Here is a 19,621-nt window from a genome sequence, read left to right on the forward strand (position 1 = left end):
ACTGTAGGTGCTTCCCTTCAACCTATATCCTGAAATCAACATATCCCAAAGAAATTTTACCCCCAAATGCATTACCCACTGAAAGTAGTTATATCACAATCTATCTTAATAGGGCAAGTGGAAAACTAAATTTTTCACCTGACCCTCTTCACCTGGATGCTCCCTCACTGCGCTCTTCCTGTTGTCCCGGTCACTGCGCTCTTACTGCCCCAGTCTCTCTCACAGAGCTCTTAGCGTCAAGCGCTCACAGTGGCACTGTTAAGTCCAGGCACATCTACAAATACAACTTTCTTAAAAGGCCCACACCACTGCTTGTCCTGCCTTTTTCCTCTCTCTCTCTGTCCTTCTCTCTGTCTCTATCTCTCTCTCCCCGTCCCTCCCTCCCTCCCTCCCTCTCCCTCCTATCTTCGCACCTAAATCTAAGTATATACTATTCTTTCTTTAAAAATAAAAAAATACTACAATATTACTTGTCCAAAACCAGCTGACCTGTCTGAACATGCCTAAAAAGGGGAGTGAGGATGGAGGAAAGAAATAGACAAGAGATGGAAGATAGAGTTGGGAGGGCATCCAACGAATGCTCTGTCCGCCCAAACCTATTTCTCATACCCTTATATACCCCAAGCAAAAGGGGAGGCAAATGACTTCCTTATCATGATACAAGGAACAAACAAATGTGATTACATCCTTAATTTTCACAGCATCCAGTAACCACATCTTAGATTGAGCATCCAGTTATCTGACCTTGAGGATCAAGAATAGGTTTGAACTCTCTGACCTTAAGATGGAATGGAGTCAAATCTGTGCGCTCTCACAATTACTTATGCTCTTCCTTTTACCAAGTAATATTAATTTTGTTTAAAGAGATTCCATGAATGTAAAACAGTACGAAAACTCTTTCATAAACCAACAGAAATATATTTTAAGACTGTATGAGACAGAGGAAAGGCATGAAGAGTTCTGCTAAGCAGAGGAGAGAGTGCCTGAACTGGCCTTCTCCCATAGCCACACTGATGAATATTGTGCATATCACCATAAAACCTTCATCTGGCGATGGATGGAGATAGAGAAAGAGACCTACATTAGAGCACTGGACTGAGCTCCCAAAGCCCAGATGAAGAGCAGAAGGAGGGAGAACATGAGCAAGGAAATCAAAACAGCGAGGGGTGCGTCCACCCACGGAGTCGGTAGGACTGATCTAATGGGAGCTCACCAAGGCCAGCTGGACTGGGACTGAACGAACATGTGATCAAACTGGACTCTCTAAATGTGGCTGACAATGAGGGTGGACTGAGAAGCCAATAATGACACCGGGTTTTGACTCTACTGCATGTACTGGCTTTTTGGGAGCCTAGTCTGTTTGGATGCACACCTTCCTAGACCTGGATGGAGGGGGGAGGGCCTTGGACTTCCCACAGGGCAGAGCACCCTGACTTCTCTTAGGACTGGAGAGTGAGGGGGGGGAGTGGGAGGGAAATGGGAGGAGGTAAAAATTTTTAATAAATAAATAAATTAAAAAAAAGAAGAAACAAAAAAAAAAAGAGTTCTGCTAAGCAGACCTTTAAAAACTGTACAGTGAAGGTTTAAAGTTGCGGTTTGAAAAGCAACACATGGCCTTGCTCAGACAGCCCGTCACACAGTCCACAGTGTGGAAAGGAACCTCTTCCCTACATGCTCACCCAGCATAGCATCTGTCACTGCTATGAGTGGCTGATCCTAAGTGCTGCTGTAGTCTTTCTCAGCACTATTAAGCAGATGGCAGCGCTAAATCCAAATGATGTCGTACATCTCCCTGGTGGACTCTGTTTTCATACACTACCATTATTCTACAAGTCCTCGGTGATAAATCTCATGTATTCTCAAGAACATTAAACAGTGAACTGACAGTGGCAATTGATTTATCACCATGAGCCTGCCTTTGCCCCTAGTGTGTTCCCATACACTTGTGGAGGAAAGGCATAAAGACTGTACGTGTAACAACTGTTCAGGTATTCTGTACATTTATTGCAACGCCTCCAACCATCTCCACACACACCCTATATTTACCATGCTTACAAGAAGAACTGGACTAGGGTTTGGCAGGAGCCATGTGACTTCTTTGGGTCACCAAGGCCTGAGAATAGCATGAATAGTTCTCCTTGAGCAAGGTCCTGGAGACCCTGACCCACTTGACAAAGACCTGTGGACAGTGGGCTGCTTTATTTTGGGCATGACGCCGGGAGCATGTGCGCTGCCTATTCTCCTTGCTTTCACCATGTTACCATCTTGCTGGCCTGAATGAGTCACAGTAGGTCACGAAGTTTACATATTAGCATAATTGTTCTGCAAAGAATGTTTTTAGCCACAAGAGTCTTATAGAAATGTTCTTAAACAGATGATGTCAGGAGTTAGTGGGAACAGTCTAGAGTCAGGGAATGAAGAAGAATCACAGAAACCCACAGTTCCCTCATTTCTAGTAACTGTGTGTCAAGGCCATAACAAGTTAAGAGAGACAGACATAAGAACAAGGGATAAACAGTGCCAACTATTAAAATTAACCTTTCAAGTTATGCTGCTTATACGATATAAGGAAAAATCTGGTATCCCCAGAGAAGGTATTTCAAAATGTAGAATGAACTGATCCAGCTTCAGCTGGTGAGATGTGAGCACCCAGACCCTAACAATGGAAACATTAACCACTGGGGACAAAGCTGCATTGCACTGTGACTACAAATGCCGCCAACTGCGCACCTGCTCTACCTGCAGGTGAGCCTCCTCAGAAAACTGCCTTTGTGGGTGTTTTAACACTGGTTATGCTTCTAACAATAGAAATACAAATCAAAAAGGAACTGGAGGGCAGGAGAAAGAGGCAAGGAACAAATTAGGAAGTAAAATCTAATTGTGAAACTGTTCATGCAAACCATTGATGCTGTATAAATAAAGACAGGCCAGGCTCTCCAGGGCCATGTGTTTGAAAAAAAGTGGTCACAATTTCTTCATGGTACCAACTTCACACAGCCTTCCCAGGTCATTAAACCTGTCTGGAACAAGGGATTATTCTTGAACTAGACAGGAATGCAGCATCTCCTTCTAAGATTGAGGACTTAAAGTCAAGTCCAATGACGAGTTTGAGAGCACCTGACACACTAACCAGCACTTGGTAGGTTTGTCATACATTAGGTTCTCTCCAACTTCACTAGTAAATACTGGGAGAAAATCCTTTTCTTTCTTGTTTAATTTAAAGAATTTCCTGATAGAGCCTCAGAATTTCTTGGATCAGTGTAATGAAGGTGCCTTGTTAACTAAGCGATGCAACAGAAGAGGAAGCTGACAGTGGCTCTGGGGCTCCTGGGGGACTCCCGGTCAGCCGCTGCACTGTTGCTGCTCCATCACTGGGGGCTAGGTTTGTCATATCTCAGTCATTTGCACTTTACTGACAAGAATATGCCACTATCAAGGAGAACTTCGTCAAGTTTCTGCCTTGCCAGGGACAAGGGGCCCCATCCTCATCTCTGCTTCCTGGCCACCTTGCCACATCCATACTCCATCCACCTCCAAGGCAGGGGACAAATGAACCCTCAAGTCACAAGCTGCAGGGAGCCTTTGCTCATTTCCAGCTGCTTTTTAGACATCTTGCCAAAGTGACAGCTTAGATAGATCCTCTGTACCTATTATTGGCTGTTATGAATCTTCTATTCTTGCCCCCATCCTCTCTCAGTTCAGTCTGGAGCCTGGCCTGCCTCCTGTGATGCCAAATCCCATGGCCACAGTCTATGAAGTTTCCTTGCTGTACTTTGGCAAGTGTCATTGACTTCCTTTATTAGGTTTATCACTCTGGTTTTTCATCACCAACCACCCCATCCCCTCTGCTTTTTTTTTCCCCTATGGAGTTTTCCATTAAGAAATAAGGAAATCTGTTGGTCTGGAGTATTAATTTCGGTTGGGATCTAGCTTTTGTCAATGTCTACTTCAGACTGTTTCAGTATGTGTTGATAGTTTTTAATGCTCAATTTGGTTTCTTAAAAAAAAAATCAAATACCTAAAGTATTGAACTATGTGAAAAGTGTTTAATGGGCTGGGATTCCACATGCAGTGGATCCCACTACTGGATATAAAAACATCTGGTGACAATTTGTAAAGCAATCTACAGATTCAATGCAACGCCCATCAAAATCCCAGCAAAATTCTTCACAGACCTCAAAAGAATGGTAATTAACTTTATATGGAAAAGCAAAAACCCCAGAATAGCCAAAACAATCCTGTATAATAAAAGAACTTCTGGGGGCATCACAATCTCTGACTTCAAACTCTACTACAGAGCTACAGTAATGAAAACAGCCTGGGACTGGCATAAAAACAGACAGGAGGACCCATGGAACCGAATCAAAGACCCAGACATTTTAACCTCTGACATAATACCTCTCAAAACAACTTAAGGGGACAGTGGCTTGGCTTAGTCGACTGTTTCAGAGCTTTTGGTCATCACTGGGCCCCCATGGCAGGCAGCACATCAAGACAGCAGTAGCTTGTGAGGAGGATGATTCTACCTGATGGCAGCAGAGAGCCAGAATGGGGACATGGACAGGATGCTCCCAAGGACCTACCCACAATTCCCCATTTCCTCTAGTGAGGCCCCACCTCCTAAGGTTCAAAGTCTGCACGAGCAGCCACGGCATAGGAGCCTTCTGAGGAAAACACCAACACCAGAACATCAAGAATTGGGAATACAAAGGCGATTAGTAAAACCAGCTGAAATCAAACAAGGGAGGAAGGAGGATGAAATATGCGCCAAGAGGGCTTTACACACTTGGTGGGCCCTGAGCTGAATTTCAGACAAGCTCTCTGAACCTAGGTAAATGATGGCATCTCAAGGTTTAGTTTAGCAGTATTTTAGGGGATACTGAGAAGGGAGGGATGATCTCCATGCTGACACTAGAGATATTTTGCTTCATATCAGGCTCCTAACTTTTAGACACATGCTGCACATGCATCATAGTATAGTACCTATGTGGCATGCGTACCCTCCCCCTAAAGTTCTATTCTGAACCCCTGGGCCCCCAAACCCCTAATCATGACTGTGACTGAAGACAGGACCTTTACAGGAGTAGTTTAAGTTGAAATGAAGTCTAGGAACGAGTTCTGATCCACTCTGATCAACGTTCTCCTAAGACAAACCTTGGCTACACAAGACACCACAGATGTACTCACACAGGAAATACACTGTGAGGATACAGAGGACACACCTGCCAATCAGAGGAAGGCTCGGGTGGAAAGGGAGCTGCTGACATGCTGACTTTGAGACTCATTTCAGAACTATGAGAAAACAGTGCTGTAGTATTTTATTACATACTAGTAGAAAGAAAAAAACATTTCTTTGGACAACTGCACAAAAAAAGCAATCTCATTTTAATTTACTAAAAAGCAGCAGGTTACATAAGTCTATTCTATGTCATGCAGACCAAGGTTCACTGGCTTCTGTTTCACAGTTGAATGATGTGTGGCAACTAATCTAATTGTTTGAACCAGTTTGTTCTCCAAGAAGTGCACGTTCCACATGGCTAGGCTCCTTCTGCACTGCGCATGTATACAGGTCTCATGGGTTTTGCTCCTGGGTACAGTCAGCTGAAGCACTGGAAACCTCACTTCAGAGAAGGTGGCTGCACTGGCCTATAAGCTGTTTCCTTTAGCGAGTCTTTCCTGACACTTACGGGTTTATATTTATAGTGCTGCCGCCTCTTAACTGATTTTGCCCATAGCTATGCTAAGCATCTGCCAATCCAGCTTCTCGATACTATTGGCTAATTAATTTCTCTAGATTCAAGTCTAAACACGCCATTCTCTCAGCTCCCTATTGCTTCCAAGTCTTACGTTTCAGCTCCCAGAGAGAATCTTCCATCCGAATTACACTATGAATGCTCCCCACACAAGGTATTTTGCTGTTGTTTGGTGTCTCTTGTGCCTGCCTTACCTTGGTAAGAAGTCCTTTCCCTAACCATCATCTGGAAACTCTCCTCTATTCTCTCAGATATATTCATAAATTCCAAACTAGAATTTTATAGTCTTTCCAAGAAAAACATGAAACTTCTCAGGCTTCTCATAATAGCTTACTATTAAGTATTTACATCTGTTTCCTTATAGCCAATGAGCTTTCCAGCGACCGGCTCTATGACGGCTCTGAGTCTCAGGCCTCAAACACTAAGAGCAGTGCCGAGCATATGGCAGACATTCAAGAACCACTAACTGAAGAATGACAAAGGAGTGCCTTCCATTGTATTTACATATTACCACAACACTTAAACTGAAAAGATCACAAGCTCCACCAGCCCAGACCCAACTCTGGCCATTGTCCTTTAGACTGAGTGAGTCATGTGGGCAATGGTTTAAACTCTAATAAACTCCTATCCTGATTTAGACTACCTGTAAGTCACTTGCTTTCATTCTGTCTGCTTACCAAAGACTCACTGTGACATTACTGTCCTATTAGTAAGGGCTTTAAATCTGGCTCTTTAAGGCAGTTCAGGAAACACTCTGGACTGGAGTCTTGCATGGTGGTGGACTAAATAAAAAAACAATGTGTTTGTTTTCTCCTCTATTACCTATGGTAACTATGCAGGATGGGACTGGTACCAATGAAAAACCAAAGTGAAAACATAAGAAGGCCACTTTCATCCCCTTGACACATGGCCTCCTGGTGCAGACCCAGCATCCTCCAAGTTCTTTCCTGTTGCCCGTTTCAGACTTCTTTCTAGGCCACCTCTGTACCTTTGTGACTCCCACTGACCCGCAGAACAACTCACTCTAACAGGGACCCACACACACCACCCAGAATGGGACCCAGAATTTCTCTCTAGTAGGTTCCTCACAATCACACTTAGCCAGGACCCAGAGTGGCAACAGAAACCATAGGACAGACCTAACAAAAAGGAGACCAGGTAACTACACCAAGAAAGAATTCAAACACCAGAACTCCAGACGCCTAGATCAGATGCACATTATTTATATCTTTGAAGAAAGATGAACAACCAAGGCAGTATGTCTCCTCCAGAAACCAACAGACCTATTACAATAGGCCCTGAGAAAGTAGTTAAACTGAAGCACAAGACAAGAACTTCAAAACAACAAAAACCATAAAGAAGACTTGAATAGAGCCCTTAAAGAAGATCATGAAAGCACAGACAATGGAATGAAATAAAGAAAACAATTCAAGACATGAAAATAGAATTTAACAAAGAAATAGAATCACCAAAGAAAACACAGACTGAGATAAAACTGAAAATGAAAGACAGGCTGTCAAACAAACACTTCAGAGGAATCTTCCCCATTGACATAAAAGAGAGTCGCATGCCTTGACGATGGGGTAGAATAAATGGATAATTCAACTGAAGAAAATGGTGTGTGTGTGTGTGTGTGTGTGTGTGTGTGTGTGTGTGTGTGTATTTAAAAACTCCAAACACAAAAAATACCCAGGAAATCTAGAATATTTTGAAAAGACCAAACTTACAGATAATAGAGATAGAGGGGAAAAGAAAAACAAAGTCAAAGGCACAGAAAATATTTTCAATAAAATCATAAAAGAAAATTTACCTAATTTAAATAGAGGTGCCTTTATTAAGATATAAGAAACATACAGAACATAAAATAGTCTAAAAAAGAAAGTCCCGTCAGTGTGCACTGATTTTGTGTATTAATTTTGAATTCTCCTAATTTGCTTAGTAGTTTCCTGATGAAGTTTTTAATGACTTCATATATAAAATCACTCCATCTGCAAATCAAGACACTTTGACGTTTTCCTTTCCTGTTTGAATTCTGCTTTCCTTCAGTTGTCTTACTGCTCTAGTAAACATTTCAAGGCTTTTATTGAATAGGTGTGGAGAGAGTGGATAGCCTTGTTTTGTTCTGGATTTTAGAGTGAGCTTGCTGTAAATTCCCTTTATACTGTTGAGATGTATCACTATAACTATAGTTTCTCCAAGAAACATGAAGGTGTGTTGGGTTTTGTCAAGGGCCTTTTCTCCAACTAATGAGATGATTATGTGGAATTTATCTTTCAGTTTCTTTTTCATGTGGATTATATAACCTTTTTATATGCAAATACAATTAGACTGAAAAAGAAATTAGGGAAACAGTACCTTTTTTACAATCACCTCAAAACAACAAAAACTAAAACAAACAGAAATCTTGGAATAACTGTAACCAAGAAAGAAAAAAAAAACCTTGTATAATAAAAGTTTTAAGATACTGAAGAAAGAAACTTGGAAAGACATCAGAAGATTGATATACGTTCCATGCTCATAGATCCACAGGATTAACATAGTGAAATGGCCATCATAGAAAAGCATCTAAAGGGCAGGAGATGGCTCAAAGGTTAAGAGCACTGACTGCTCTTCCAAAGGACCTGAGTTCAATTTCAAGCAACCACATAGTGGTACACAAACATCCTTAATGAGATCCGGTGCCTTCTTCTGGCCTGCAGGCATACACGCAGGCAGAAGTCGGTATACATAATAAATAAATAAATCTTTACAAAACAAAGCATCTATAGATTCAGTGAAATCTCCATCAAAATTCCAACAGAATCAAAAAACAACTGCTGTAGGTCTCAGCATTCCTGATATCAAGTTACACTAGAGAGATACAGTAATATAAACAGCATGGTATTAGCATGAAAACAGACATGCTGAATAATACAACCAAATTGAAGACTAAGGAAACCTATAAACACAAGGGTTTTTACAAAAAAAAAAAAGCAAAAAATACACACTGGAGGAAAGACAGTATCTTCAAGAAATGGTAAAGGTCAAACTGAATGGTTGCATATAGAAAACTCAAATCCAAGTCAATCAAAGATTTCAACATAAAACCAGATGCACTGAATCTAATAGACAAGAAACTCAGCAATAGGCTTGAATTCATTGGCACAGGAAAAGAATAGGACACTCACTGATAGCACAGGCACTAAGACCAACTAAGAAACGGAACCTTATACTGCTAAAAATCTTTTGTATAGCACAGGACACCATTATTCAAGCAAAGCAGCAGCCTACAGAATGGGAAAAGATCTTTACCAAATATACATGTGACACGGGGATAGAATAGTATCTAGAATATATAAAGAGCTAAAAAAAAATCAAGAAAACAACAATTAAAAAATGGGGTACAGAATTAAGTAGAGTTCTCAAAAGGGTAAAAAAATGTTTAGAAACACTTAGAAAGTGTTCAATATCCTTAGCTACCATTGAAATTCAAATCAATACTTTGAAACTTAATTTTATAGCAATCAGAATGGACAAGATCAATAAAACCAATGACAGATCACTCTGAGGAGCATACAGAGTAAGGGGAACACTCATTCATTGCTGCTGGGACTGTAAATTTGTTCAGTTGTTATGGAAACCAATCTGGCAGTTCCTCAGGAAAGTGGGAATATATCTACCTCAAGATCCAGTTATACAACTCCTGGGCATAAACCCAAAGACAGTATCTTACCTCATCCACGTTCATAGGTGCTCTATTCACAAAAGCCAGAAACAGGCAAACAGCCTAAAGTGAGTAATGGAAATGTGGCATATTGACACAATGGAATATTATGCAACTGCTTTGAAAAATAAAATTATGAAATTTTCAGATAAATGGAGAAAAAATTATCCTGATGAGATAACCCAGATCTAAAAAGGCAATTGAATATTGCCTGTTTTTTCTCATACGTGAATTTTGTTTTTAACTTTAGACGTGTACTTCAAACTAATAACCACAAAGGTTAGGTAGCTAGTAAGGGATTGACTATGCAAGTGGCAAGGGGATATCTACAAAAGGAGATAAGGCAGAAACCAAGGATTGTTTATACTGGTTGTAATTTTAATTTTTACACCTTATATTTGCTCTTATTTTAATAATTTTGTTTTAGGCTTAGAACTTTCTTACTTAAACAAAAGAGGGAGGTGCAAACAAAGAAAACAAGGATTGAATGGAGAGCAGGGTGGGAGGGCAGCAGAAAGGAGGGCATTCAAGGAGGGAAAATTAACAATAACTGTCTTTTGAAAAGCCATATGGAAACTTAATACTGCAGAAGCTTCCTAAAATATATGCATATGTGAAAGGAATCAAAGAGTAACAGAAATAATAAAAGAGATGATAACCCAACTAGACATCTTATGCTACCAAATAAAACCTGCAGTGCCAGGAATTAGTTGCATCTTATTGCCCTATGGAAACCTCCATACATAAAAGACTATCGCAAAGCAAATTAGTTACTCGCCATAACCTGATAGTAAGGCCCTACTGCTATCAACAATTACATATGTTATTGATCAAAGAGAAATCCAGCTGGTGCCCAAATCAGAAGCCTCACTCCTACTCACTAATGTTCATGTTGCTATAAGATTTTACATACTACCAGAGGAGAAAACTAATCATCAGTATCGCCCAGACACAAACTCTGACACCCACAACAGCAACCTGCTTGCGAGATATATTGTTGCTCTATAGGCACAAATGTTGTAGGATTAACCAATCACTTTTTAATTGGCTTTAAACTCTACATGGCGGACAATGAGGGCTGCTGAGAAGCCAAGAACAATAGCACTGGGTTTTGATCCTACTGCATGTGTCTTTGTGGGAGCCTAGGCTGTTTGGATGCTCACCTTCCTAGACCTGGATGAAGGGGGGAGGACCTTGGACTTTCCACAGGGCAGGGAACCCTGACTGCTCTTTGGGTTGGAGAGGGAGGGGGAGGGGAGCAGGGAAGAGGGAGGGAAATGGGAAGCGGAGGTGGGGAGGAGGAAGAAATTCTTAATAATAAATACATACATACATACATACATACATACATAAACTCTACTGCATGACCCAGGAGCCCCTGAGCCAGAAGTGACCCAAATGCCAGTTGGAACTGACAAGAAAAAGGGAGTAAGCAACCAACACTTTCATTCAGCTAGGATGCCTACCAACCACAATAATGACAGTCACAGTAACCCTAAGGGTGCAGTAGTGGCACACACACTTTGGCAGTAACCAACAGCTCTGTAATTGGAATTAAGACCTGCTCAACAAGAGGGAAATCATGTCTGGTACTGGAAACCTAGTAAACTACCCATGGGTAGTGAAAACATGGATCACAGAAGAAAACCTACAACCATAATTTTACTAAATCAGCATAATCCCTAACTACACTCTAAATATTTGTCCTTATACCCAATAAGTGTAGTTCTTACTCCTTACCAAGAAATGGGAAACATTCCAGAAAACCACAACCAATTAAAGTGCAGAGTTGTGAAGTGTGCCCCAATGGATACATCTACAAAACAACTTCCATACCTAAGGGGACACCGCAGAAGCTGGGGTGGAAATATTTTAAGAGCCAGGGGATTAGGAAGTATCTCCTAGAATTGTCAGCAGAGACACACATAAAGTATCACCAACATTACTGCCTAAACAGGAGACAAACAAGGACAAAAACAGAAGGCCAAAGTGAAGTAGGGGAAAGACCACAATGTCTCAACCCTATACCAAGAACTATAGGCAACTAAGTCATGCTATGAGTTGGAGACATAGTTGTCCTATACCAAACTGTCAGGCCTGGGAACACGCAAGTAACATTAAACAGACTGAGTAGGTTATATTTAGGAATAGGAACATATATATGTGTGTGAGTGTGTGTGTGTTTGAATTTCTATATTAATTATATTTATATATACATGTACATATGTAAATGTAACATCAATTCATGAAAAAAAAGGCCATCAATTTGAAAAAAGGCAAAGAGAGGTCGGTTATATGGGACAGGTTGGAGGGGAAAAGGGGAAAGAGAGAAATGATGTAACAATTATGATCTCCAAACTAAAATTAAAAATATACCTTTGCATGAGATGAAACCAAAATCTAACAGAGCTAAAATGGCCAAGAAGCTGAGACTAGGTATGTCTATGATCTGCTAAGGATGACTCCTGATATACTGCTATACCTATAGGTCAGTGCATTATTCAACCTCATCAGAAAAGTGTCTTCTTACAGCAAAGACCCGTGAATGGACAATGTGCAGAGTGACAGGCTCTGGAGCACTCAGTCCTAAATGGGATGTCTTTATCAAACCCCTTCCTTCAAGGCTCAGGGATCTATATGGAAAAGGAAGAGGAAAGATTTTAATAATCAGAGATGGTGGAAACAGTGTCTTGCAGATAGGAAAGAACCAGTATACAAATGAGCTCCTAAATAGTATGGCAGCATACGCAAAACACACAAGATCCAAAAAGTGTATGCATGCAATTTGGTTTCACTTTGCTTTTGTTTGTTTTTTTTTGTTTTTGTTTTTGTTCTTATTGGCTTTTTGTTTGTTTTGTGGGGAGAATCTGAGAGGAGTTTGGAAAGAACATGATTAAAATGTATGAAGAAAATTTTTATAGAAAAATGTATGCTAACTAGAAGCGAGAAAACAAAGGGCCATAAGTATTAGCACACTATCTAGAACAGTTCCATACTCAGATCATCACACAGATCAAGCAAACACATGCAACAGCCCTAGATTCTAGTTCTAGATGGTGTGCAGCCAGTTCTCATGCAGGAGCACAGGGAAACCCTCCATCTGACTGTGCACTGATCAATCTCTTTGTTGTTTAGTCTCCTCTTCCACAAACATAGTGTCTATCTTATAAGAGGATATGCTTCTTATAGGATATGTTCACTTGGCCTGGGTGACAGGCCTTAAGAGAACAGGGTCAGACAGAAACCACACACTCGGGAAGTATTATGAAGATGCATGTGCTTCACTAGGACACTTCATACTGAAACACTTGGGAATATTCATGTTTTTTTTAAAAATATTTATTTATTTATTTATTATGTATACAATATTCTGTCTGTGTGTATGCCTGCAGGCCAGAAGAGGGCACAAGACCCCATTACAGATGGTTGTGAGCCACCATGTGGTTGCTGGGAATTGAACTCAGGACCTTTGGAAGAGCAGACAATGCTCTTAACCTCTGAGCCGTCTCTCCAGCCCCAATATTCATGTTTTTAAGTAAAGTCGAGAAATGCCTGGTTGTAAAGAGTAGTCTTGAAGTTAAAAGATCTGACTAAGGACCCAGTTCCCCATGCCAGTTGTGGTGTGATCTTGGACAAATGGCTGCTTCTGGAACCCACTCCTTGCTCTCTAGGGTAGGATACTTGAGGAAGTGCTGGCCCAGCTACAGGAGGAGGAGCTGCAGAGCAAGCCTCATGCAACTTCCTGCCTGTCATTTTCAACAAACTGTAAAAGAAAACTAATGACAAAAACACAAAGAACAAGGCGTCCATTAAGAAAGACACCTGCCAGCCTAAGTCTGAAGGCCACCTGTCACAGGTCATACACAAAGTAGCGTGTCAAAAGCAAAGGTGAAAACTGTTTAATTCACTCCCAGCTCGAGTGGCACCACATCGACACACGCCCACACTCCTTCACCATAGATAAACATCTATGTTTAGGCTTTGCAGTCACTGTAGGACCAGCATTTGGTGCACACAATTTTTGGGGGGGAGGGTCTGATCAGGATAAAATTGTTACATTTACAGAAATGGAAGCTGCTGGGAGACAGGAGCATCACTGCTAAGAAGGCACAAATCTGTGACCAGCAGGCCAAGCTCTGGCATTACATTCTCCAGAAAGGCAGGATGTTCACAGTTCCTATGGAATTTCAGGGCCTTAGGAGTGAATGGCTACCCACTTGAAGGCCAGCATCCTTTCTTAGGATATTATTAAAGGATATCTATTATTAAAGCATATCATCTTTCTTCAGGATGATATTAAATACTTAGGTCAAATTTTCAGAGTAGATAAACACAGTTCTCAAGTCCAGATGCTCTAGCATGACTGTTTCCAGGAGCATGTTACTTGGAACATGTATGGAAATTTCCATACATGTAACTCAGAAGGACAGATTCCACTTCTCCAGTTGGAAGAAACAACAACAATAAGTCCAGTCAGTCCCACTAGATGACATCACACCTCCCTGCACGGCCTGGCAGCAAGAGGTGACTCTTACCTTTGGGCTGGAGTGCTGTAGCTGTTGTCATAGGAGTCGTAACTCTGCTCGTCGTACGCCGTACCATACCCATCATCATAGTCCTGAAACACACCAGAGGAGAGAAATTAAGAAGACCCTCTGGAAAGAAAGAACACTCTGCTTCCAGTTCCTGCATGGTACCAGCTGACGCTAACTGAGTCTAACCATGGTGTGCGATGTGCAGTCGTGGCATGTGCAGTCGTGGCTTCAGTCCAATGGCCAGAGCAAAAAGCTCCCAACATTCTCTCAAAAGAACAAGCATGTGCTGAAAACCATTGCTACGTGGTCAGGACTCAAAAATGAACCAGGGAGCTGCAGAGTGCCAAAGAACATTTACTTAAAAACAAACACACAAAAGAAGAAAGTATGGCTAAATCTTGGTGAGAACAGAAGTGTGTGATATTCTCACTTAGCAACCACAGGATGGGAGCCACTGGGGTGCAGTGAGGCAACTGGAAAAGCCTTTAGCAATGGTTCCCAGTGAGTGATCTTCATCTGATTTGACTTGGCACTCTCTTTAGTACAAACAGGCTCACTCCCTAGGGGTTAGCTGAAGAAAATAATTAGAGCCACTTGTTTAACAGTTTAGCTGCTTGAGACTGTGGAGAAATACTGGGCAAATGAGTTAATTAATAAGCATTCAAAAATGCAAAATATTCCCAGAAATCTAGAGGGCTGTGCCCACCTCAGTGCCATATGCCCAGAACTGTTTCCTTTGGCTGACCCTGAGATCCAGCATGGGGAGGAAATGGACTTATAAAGCAGAGCTGAGGGTAAACTGGCTGGGTGAGTGCTGGGTATGAGTGCCAATATACCTAAGCATACACCCATCAGAAGCCAGACACAAAGTTAACGCAGAGGAGACTAAAGGGGTAACGTCTGATGCATACATATGTCACAGAATTTGTTTTGAATAGTCCTAAACATAAAACATATAACAAATCCTGGAAGAATGTGATTCCTAGAGTTGATGATTAATATATATTGTGTCTAGTTTAAAACAAGAATTTGAGGCATGTTAATAAAAACACAAAAATATGGTCTTTCTATAAGAAAAATAGCTGTTAATAAAAATTGTCTCTGAGGAAGTAAAAGCATTCAATCTGCTAGGCAAAGAATTTAAACCAGCATCTTGAACATAGCCAAGGAGCTAAACAAACTGTTATGACCAAGAAAAGCCTCAGTATATCACCTCACCAAATAGAGCCTATCAGTGGACAGAGAGGCCAAGGAAATGCTTGGCTTGGAAACCAATAAAGCAGAAACGTCACTGGTCTCATCAGCAGAAACACTGGACAGAAGTCACTGAACTTGAAGACAGACATGCTGAGAACAAAGAACGGAAAGAAAGAACATAGCATCGGAGACCTGTGAACAGTACCCAGTGAATGAGCAGGAAAATATTCAGAGAAACAACCAGTTCAAACCTTTCCCAATTTGATGAGAAAACTTCACATACCTAAGAAGCTTAACATTTCCAAAAGTAAAACCACAGAGATCCACAACCATAAGAGCCAAAAAGGCAAATGCAGAAAACCCTGCCAAAGACATGTACCTGGTGACACAGGAAAATCCCGGCAGGAAGGACAGCACCTAGAAGACAAGGAGAACCCAGATTCCAGACACAAAAGAAGCTCAGACAGAAGAGTGGGTGAGGTGCGCTGCACTGAAACGCACTTTCCAATTAACAGAGGATTCAGAACCATAGCAGGCAAAACCAGAAAAGGACCAGTAGTAGACACACATTTTAGGAAACAGAGAGAGCCCTTCAAAGAAGGAGAAGTTAGTAACTTGAAGCTACATGAAAAATTTCACGTTTAGAAATACATAAAGGACAATACAAAGATAAATATGTAACTAAGGAGCGATACATCCAATAACAGCAAAACACACCTGCATGACAGTGGATCAGAAAAACAGTTTATATATTTGAAGAATAATTACAGTAACCAAAGCAATATACCCTCACAGGCACACAAAAAAAGAAAGTCAGAAATTACCATTCATATTTAAATGCAATTCACTTTTTAACAATAATTTCAAGACAGCTCACTCGGGACTTTTCAATAAATAATGCTGGGACCCCTGCAGAGAGACCCACACAGAAGAAGATAAAATTGAATGACAACCTCACATCATATGCAAACATCAACACATCATGCATCATATCTGCATGTGAGCAGTTGCAGAATTTGGAGAACAAAAGGTAAGCATGACTATACACTGTCACCCTCATGACCTTGGGTCAGTAATTTCTTTGACAGACTAGCGAAAGCACAGAGACGAGGAATATGGAGAAAAAAATGGAGCTCGGAGAAATTCAAAGCTTTCAACTTTCAAAGGACACCATTTAAAAGAAATGAAAAGATAATCCACTTCATGGGGGGAAAAAAATCAGTGACACATGGGATTTGGTTTACTCTCCAAAATAGAAAAAGATTCTTATAACTCAACCAGGAAAAGACAGTAACTACAAGATTAAAGCCAGCCTCATCATTCTTTGGGAGACATGCTTTATCCATGTTGGTTAATTTTGAGACAGAGTTCTATGTCGAGAACACTGGCCTTCAACTCACAAGAGATCCTCCTGCCTCTGCCTCTCACTGTTATTTCTAAAGAGCCTGAGCTTCCAAACAGTCAAGAGAAACAACGTTTCTGTACAATGGAATCTGACATGTCACACACTAGTCTTTAGGCCACAAAAGCACTGTCTCTTGTCCTATAGCTGGCTCTAAGTTTTCAGGGTTAATTACATGGTGGCTCTGGGTTTACTGGTATTTTTAAAATACTTAAATCGTTTGTGAACAACACCTTTGACCATCAGTGCACAGCCCCTGGCGGTAGGTAAATGCACCACATGGTCAAAGGAGCATCAACACTAGTTACCGGGCTGTACAATCTCTCACTCAATGCAGCTCATCCTTGCATCAAATTCTGTTTTTACACTTATGTAAATCCTCAAACTATATAGAAGGGATGAGAAGTATACATATATGTCCAGCATATGATGAACTTCATAATGATCCTGACATCAATCATTCTCAAATGGTAGACCACAATCCCACATCTACACTTTTATTCCTGGAATTTTAATAAAACTCAAAAAAGGTGAAGAATGTCAAAGTTACTATGTACAGGAGAGTCACATAATAGGTTCAAAAGTGATTAACTCATTCTCTTAAAATATTTTATTTTTAATCATGTATATATGTGTGTTGCTGTGTGTGTATGTGAGTATGAATTCATGTGCGCATGGAGGCCAGAAGAGGGCATCAAAATCCAGAGCTGGAGTTGCAGGCATGCAGGGGATTAAGAACATCGGAAAGTGAGGTTGGGGGAACAGAATTCCAGTACACTCCTGATGCAGTGTGTGTTCTTAACTGCTGAAACATTTTTCCAGCCCCAGTACTTTTTAAATTAAAATGAAATAGATACAATAATTGGACATATTTTGCAGGTACAGTTTTATTTAAGGATATCAAAATGCTAACTATCTTGACTCGGTCATTATGTATTCACTTTTAGAAAGCATTTACAGACTCACTTCATTTAATTTACAAAATGTTATCTAAATAGAAGGTTTCAAAATCTTCCAATTTTATAAAACAAGTGTCAGCAGAAATAGATACTACCAACTTGCAGGTTTAAGTCTTATATAAATTATACGTGATTACCTATACAGCTGAATGCTTTGTCAAAAGGAAGAAATGAATAAAAAATGGGGGACGGCCATATAAAAGGAATAAAATTGTAACACAGAAACAAGCCACGGTGTTCTTCAGCGTTAAAGGTAAATCACTAATTTGGTTATGATATTTCAGTGGCCAATGCAAAGTGGCCATAAAACAAACTCTGAGATGATTTTCATAACAAAGCAGTAGCAAAATAACAACATGAATTCTGACCAACTACTAAGCTAAAAGCTAGCAATAACTAATATCAGGAACATTTCCAATCATTGTTTAAACTTTTCATGCATTCTCTAACCTGTTTGCAGCACTGTGCTAGACATAGACACCATGATGGAGATCTTCCTACGGCTAATGAGTGAGCTTCATACAATGAAGTGGAGTGGAGATAATGGACAGCCAAAGAGAGCCTTGTAATTTATTATGTCAATGGTGAGACAGACCAGACCAACTGAGAAAAGCAAAGGAAGCTCAATGTAAATTCATAGAAAACCTAGGATTTTCTTTTCAAAGAAAGGTCTTAAGAATTATTCAGAATGAATGGAAGGTGTAAAGCAATGGAGGAATAGACCTTTTGTATCCAGGGATGCTACAAACTGGAATGAACACTGCAAGACAAGAGTAGAGGAATGATGATGAAAAGCCAGGAGCTGCGTCATGGAGGACCAGTTAAAGAATGGACATCTGGATTTTAGTGACATGATTACCTTGTGTTGCAGAAATCCCTGTCTGGCAATACTGCAGAACAAAAAGGATAATGTGCAAAGTCGGTGTGCAAGAAGGTCATTGTGGGGTACAAATAGTTTGGGAAATACACAGGTTATGGCCTCTTTAGCAACATGTTAAATGTAAAGACTGGGTAGTTCAAGGAAAGAATTCTGATATATATTTAAGATTATAAATGACAAAATTTTAAATTTTAACTAAAATGCTATGCTGTGCGCCATTTTACTTCTATACTATGCCATTCAATCCTTGCTCAACTCTTATGCCAGGTTATTGCAATACTATTTAAGGACACAATTGTTCAGCTCACTGAATGACTAACATCCGTGTTTTATAATTCACAATATGAATCTGCAGTTCTTTATTTTATGATTTCTTTATTGGACTTGGCTACGAAGTATGTATTTTGTACTTCTTCCAACTACAGCAGTGATATCTGCTCAGTGGACACTATATGGAAATATAGGGACACGGAAAGCGTAAGGTGACAGGGTTAAGGAACAGTTGCCTGGAACTCCGGTGCTCTTCTACTGCATTTACTGAGAGTTCCCAGACTGAGAATAAGAGAACCAGAGAAATGAACAAGGGTGGGTGAAGAATGGTGGAGCTTATTAAGGCTCTAAACATCAGATCCCCCCCCACCATTACTTTTTGTGAGACTATCTCAAGTAGCCAAGGCTGGCCTAGAACTCACTAGGTAGCAGAGGGTGACCTTGAACTCCTGCTCCTCTTGCGGTTGTTTCAACTAGCTAGAGAATCTGTTTCTATGCCCTCAAGCTCTCTCACACACAACCCCCCTCTGCATTCTGATATAAAGCCTGAGGTCCACTGGCATTATTAGGTTCATCAGGACCTTCAGAAACCTTCAGATCACTTGGAATCTTTCAACTGAACAAAGCAGGAAATCTGCATTTCCCATTCTAGTGTCTTCACCTACACATTTGTGTTTCACCAGTGCCTAGGTGAAATGCAAATCTAGCCTTGCAGCTTCCTGACTTGTACTCTGTTTCCTGGCTCATACAAGATACAGACCAAATGGGCACATGTGTAGGCCAAGGAAGCAGTTCTGCTTCTCATGGATGGTGCCTCTTCTCCTCTGGAACCTTCCTGGATAACAAACGTTAGCCTAAAAGTGGAATTATCATTGTGGGGCTATCACAATTGATAATCCACAAATAGTTGGCACCTACAATT

General features: G+C 40.7%; 1 protein-coding gene across 3 annotated transcripts in view; it reads right to left on the reverse strand.

Moving 5' to 3' along the window:
* The window catches only part of Khdrbs3 (KH RNA binding domain containing, signal transduction associated 3), a 141,334-nt gene that overhangs the window by 32,199 nt on the left and 89,514 nt on the right, over positions 1-19,621 (reverse strand). For all 3 annotated transcript variants that reach the window (XR_001229065.2, XM_005354528.1, XM_026782743.1), the window contains exon 7: positions 13,992-14,074. Coding sequence is in view for 2 of the 3 variants with exons in the window: in XM_005354528.1 (XP_005354585.1) it covers positions 13,992-14,074 (83 nt within the window). In the remaining variant the exon portion in view is untranslated. The remainder of the gene's footprint in view (positions 1-13,991; positions 14,075-19,621) is intronic.

Source organism: Microtus ochrogaster, chromosome 15 (assembly GCF_000317375.1).
Source record: "Microtus ochrogaster isolate Prairie Vole_2 chromosome 15, MicOch1.0, whole genome shotgun sequence".
Lineage (NCBI taxonomy): Eukaryota > Metazoa > Chordata > Mammalia > Rodentia > Cricetidae > Microtus > Microtus ochrogaster.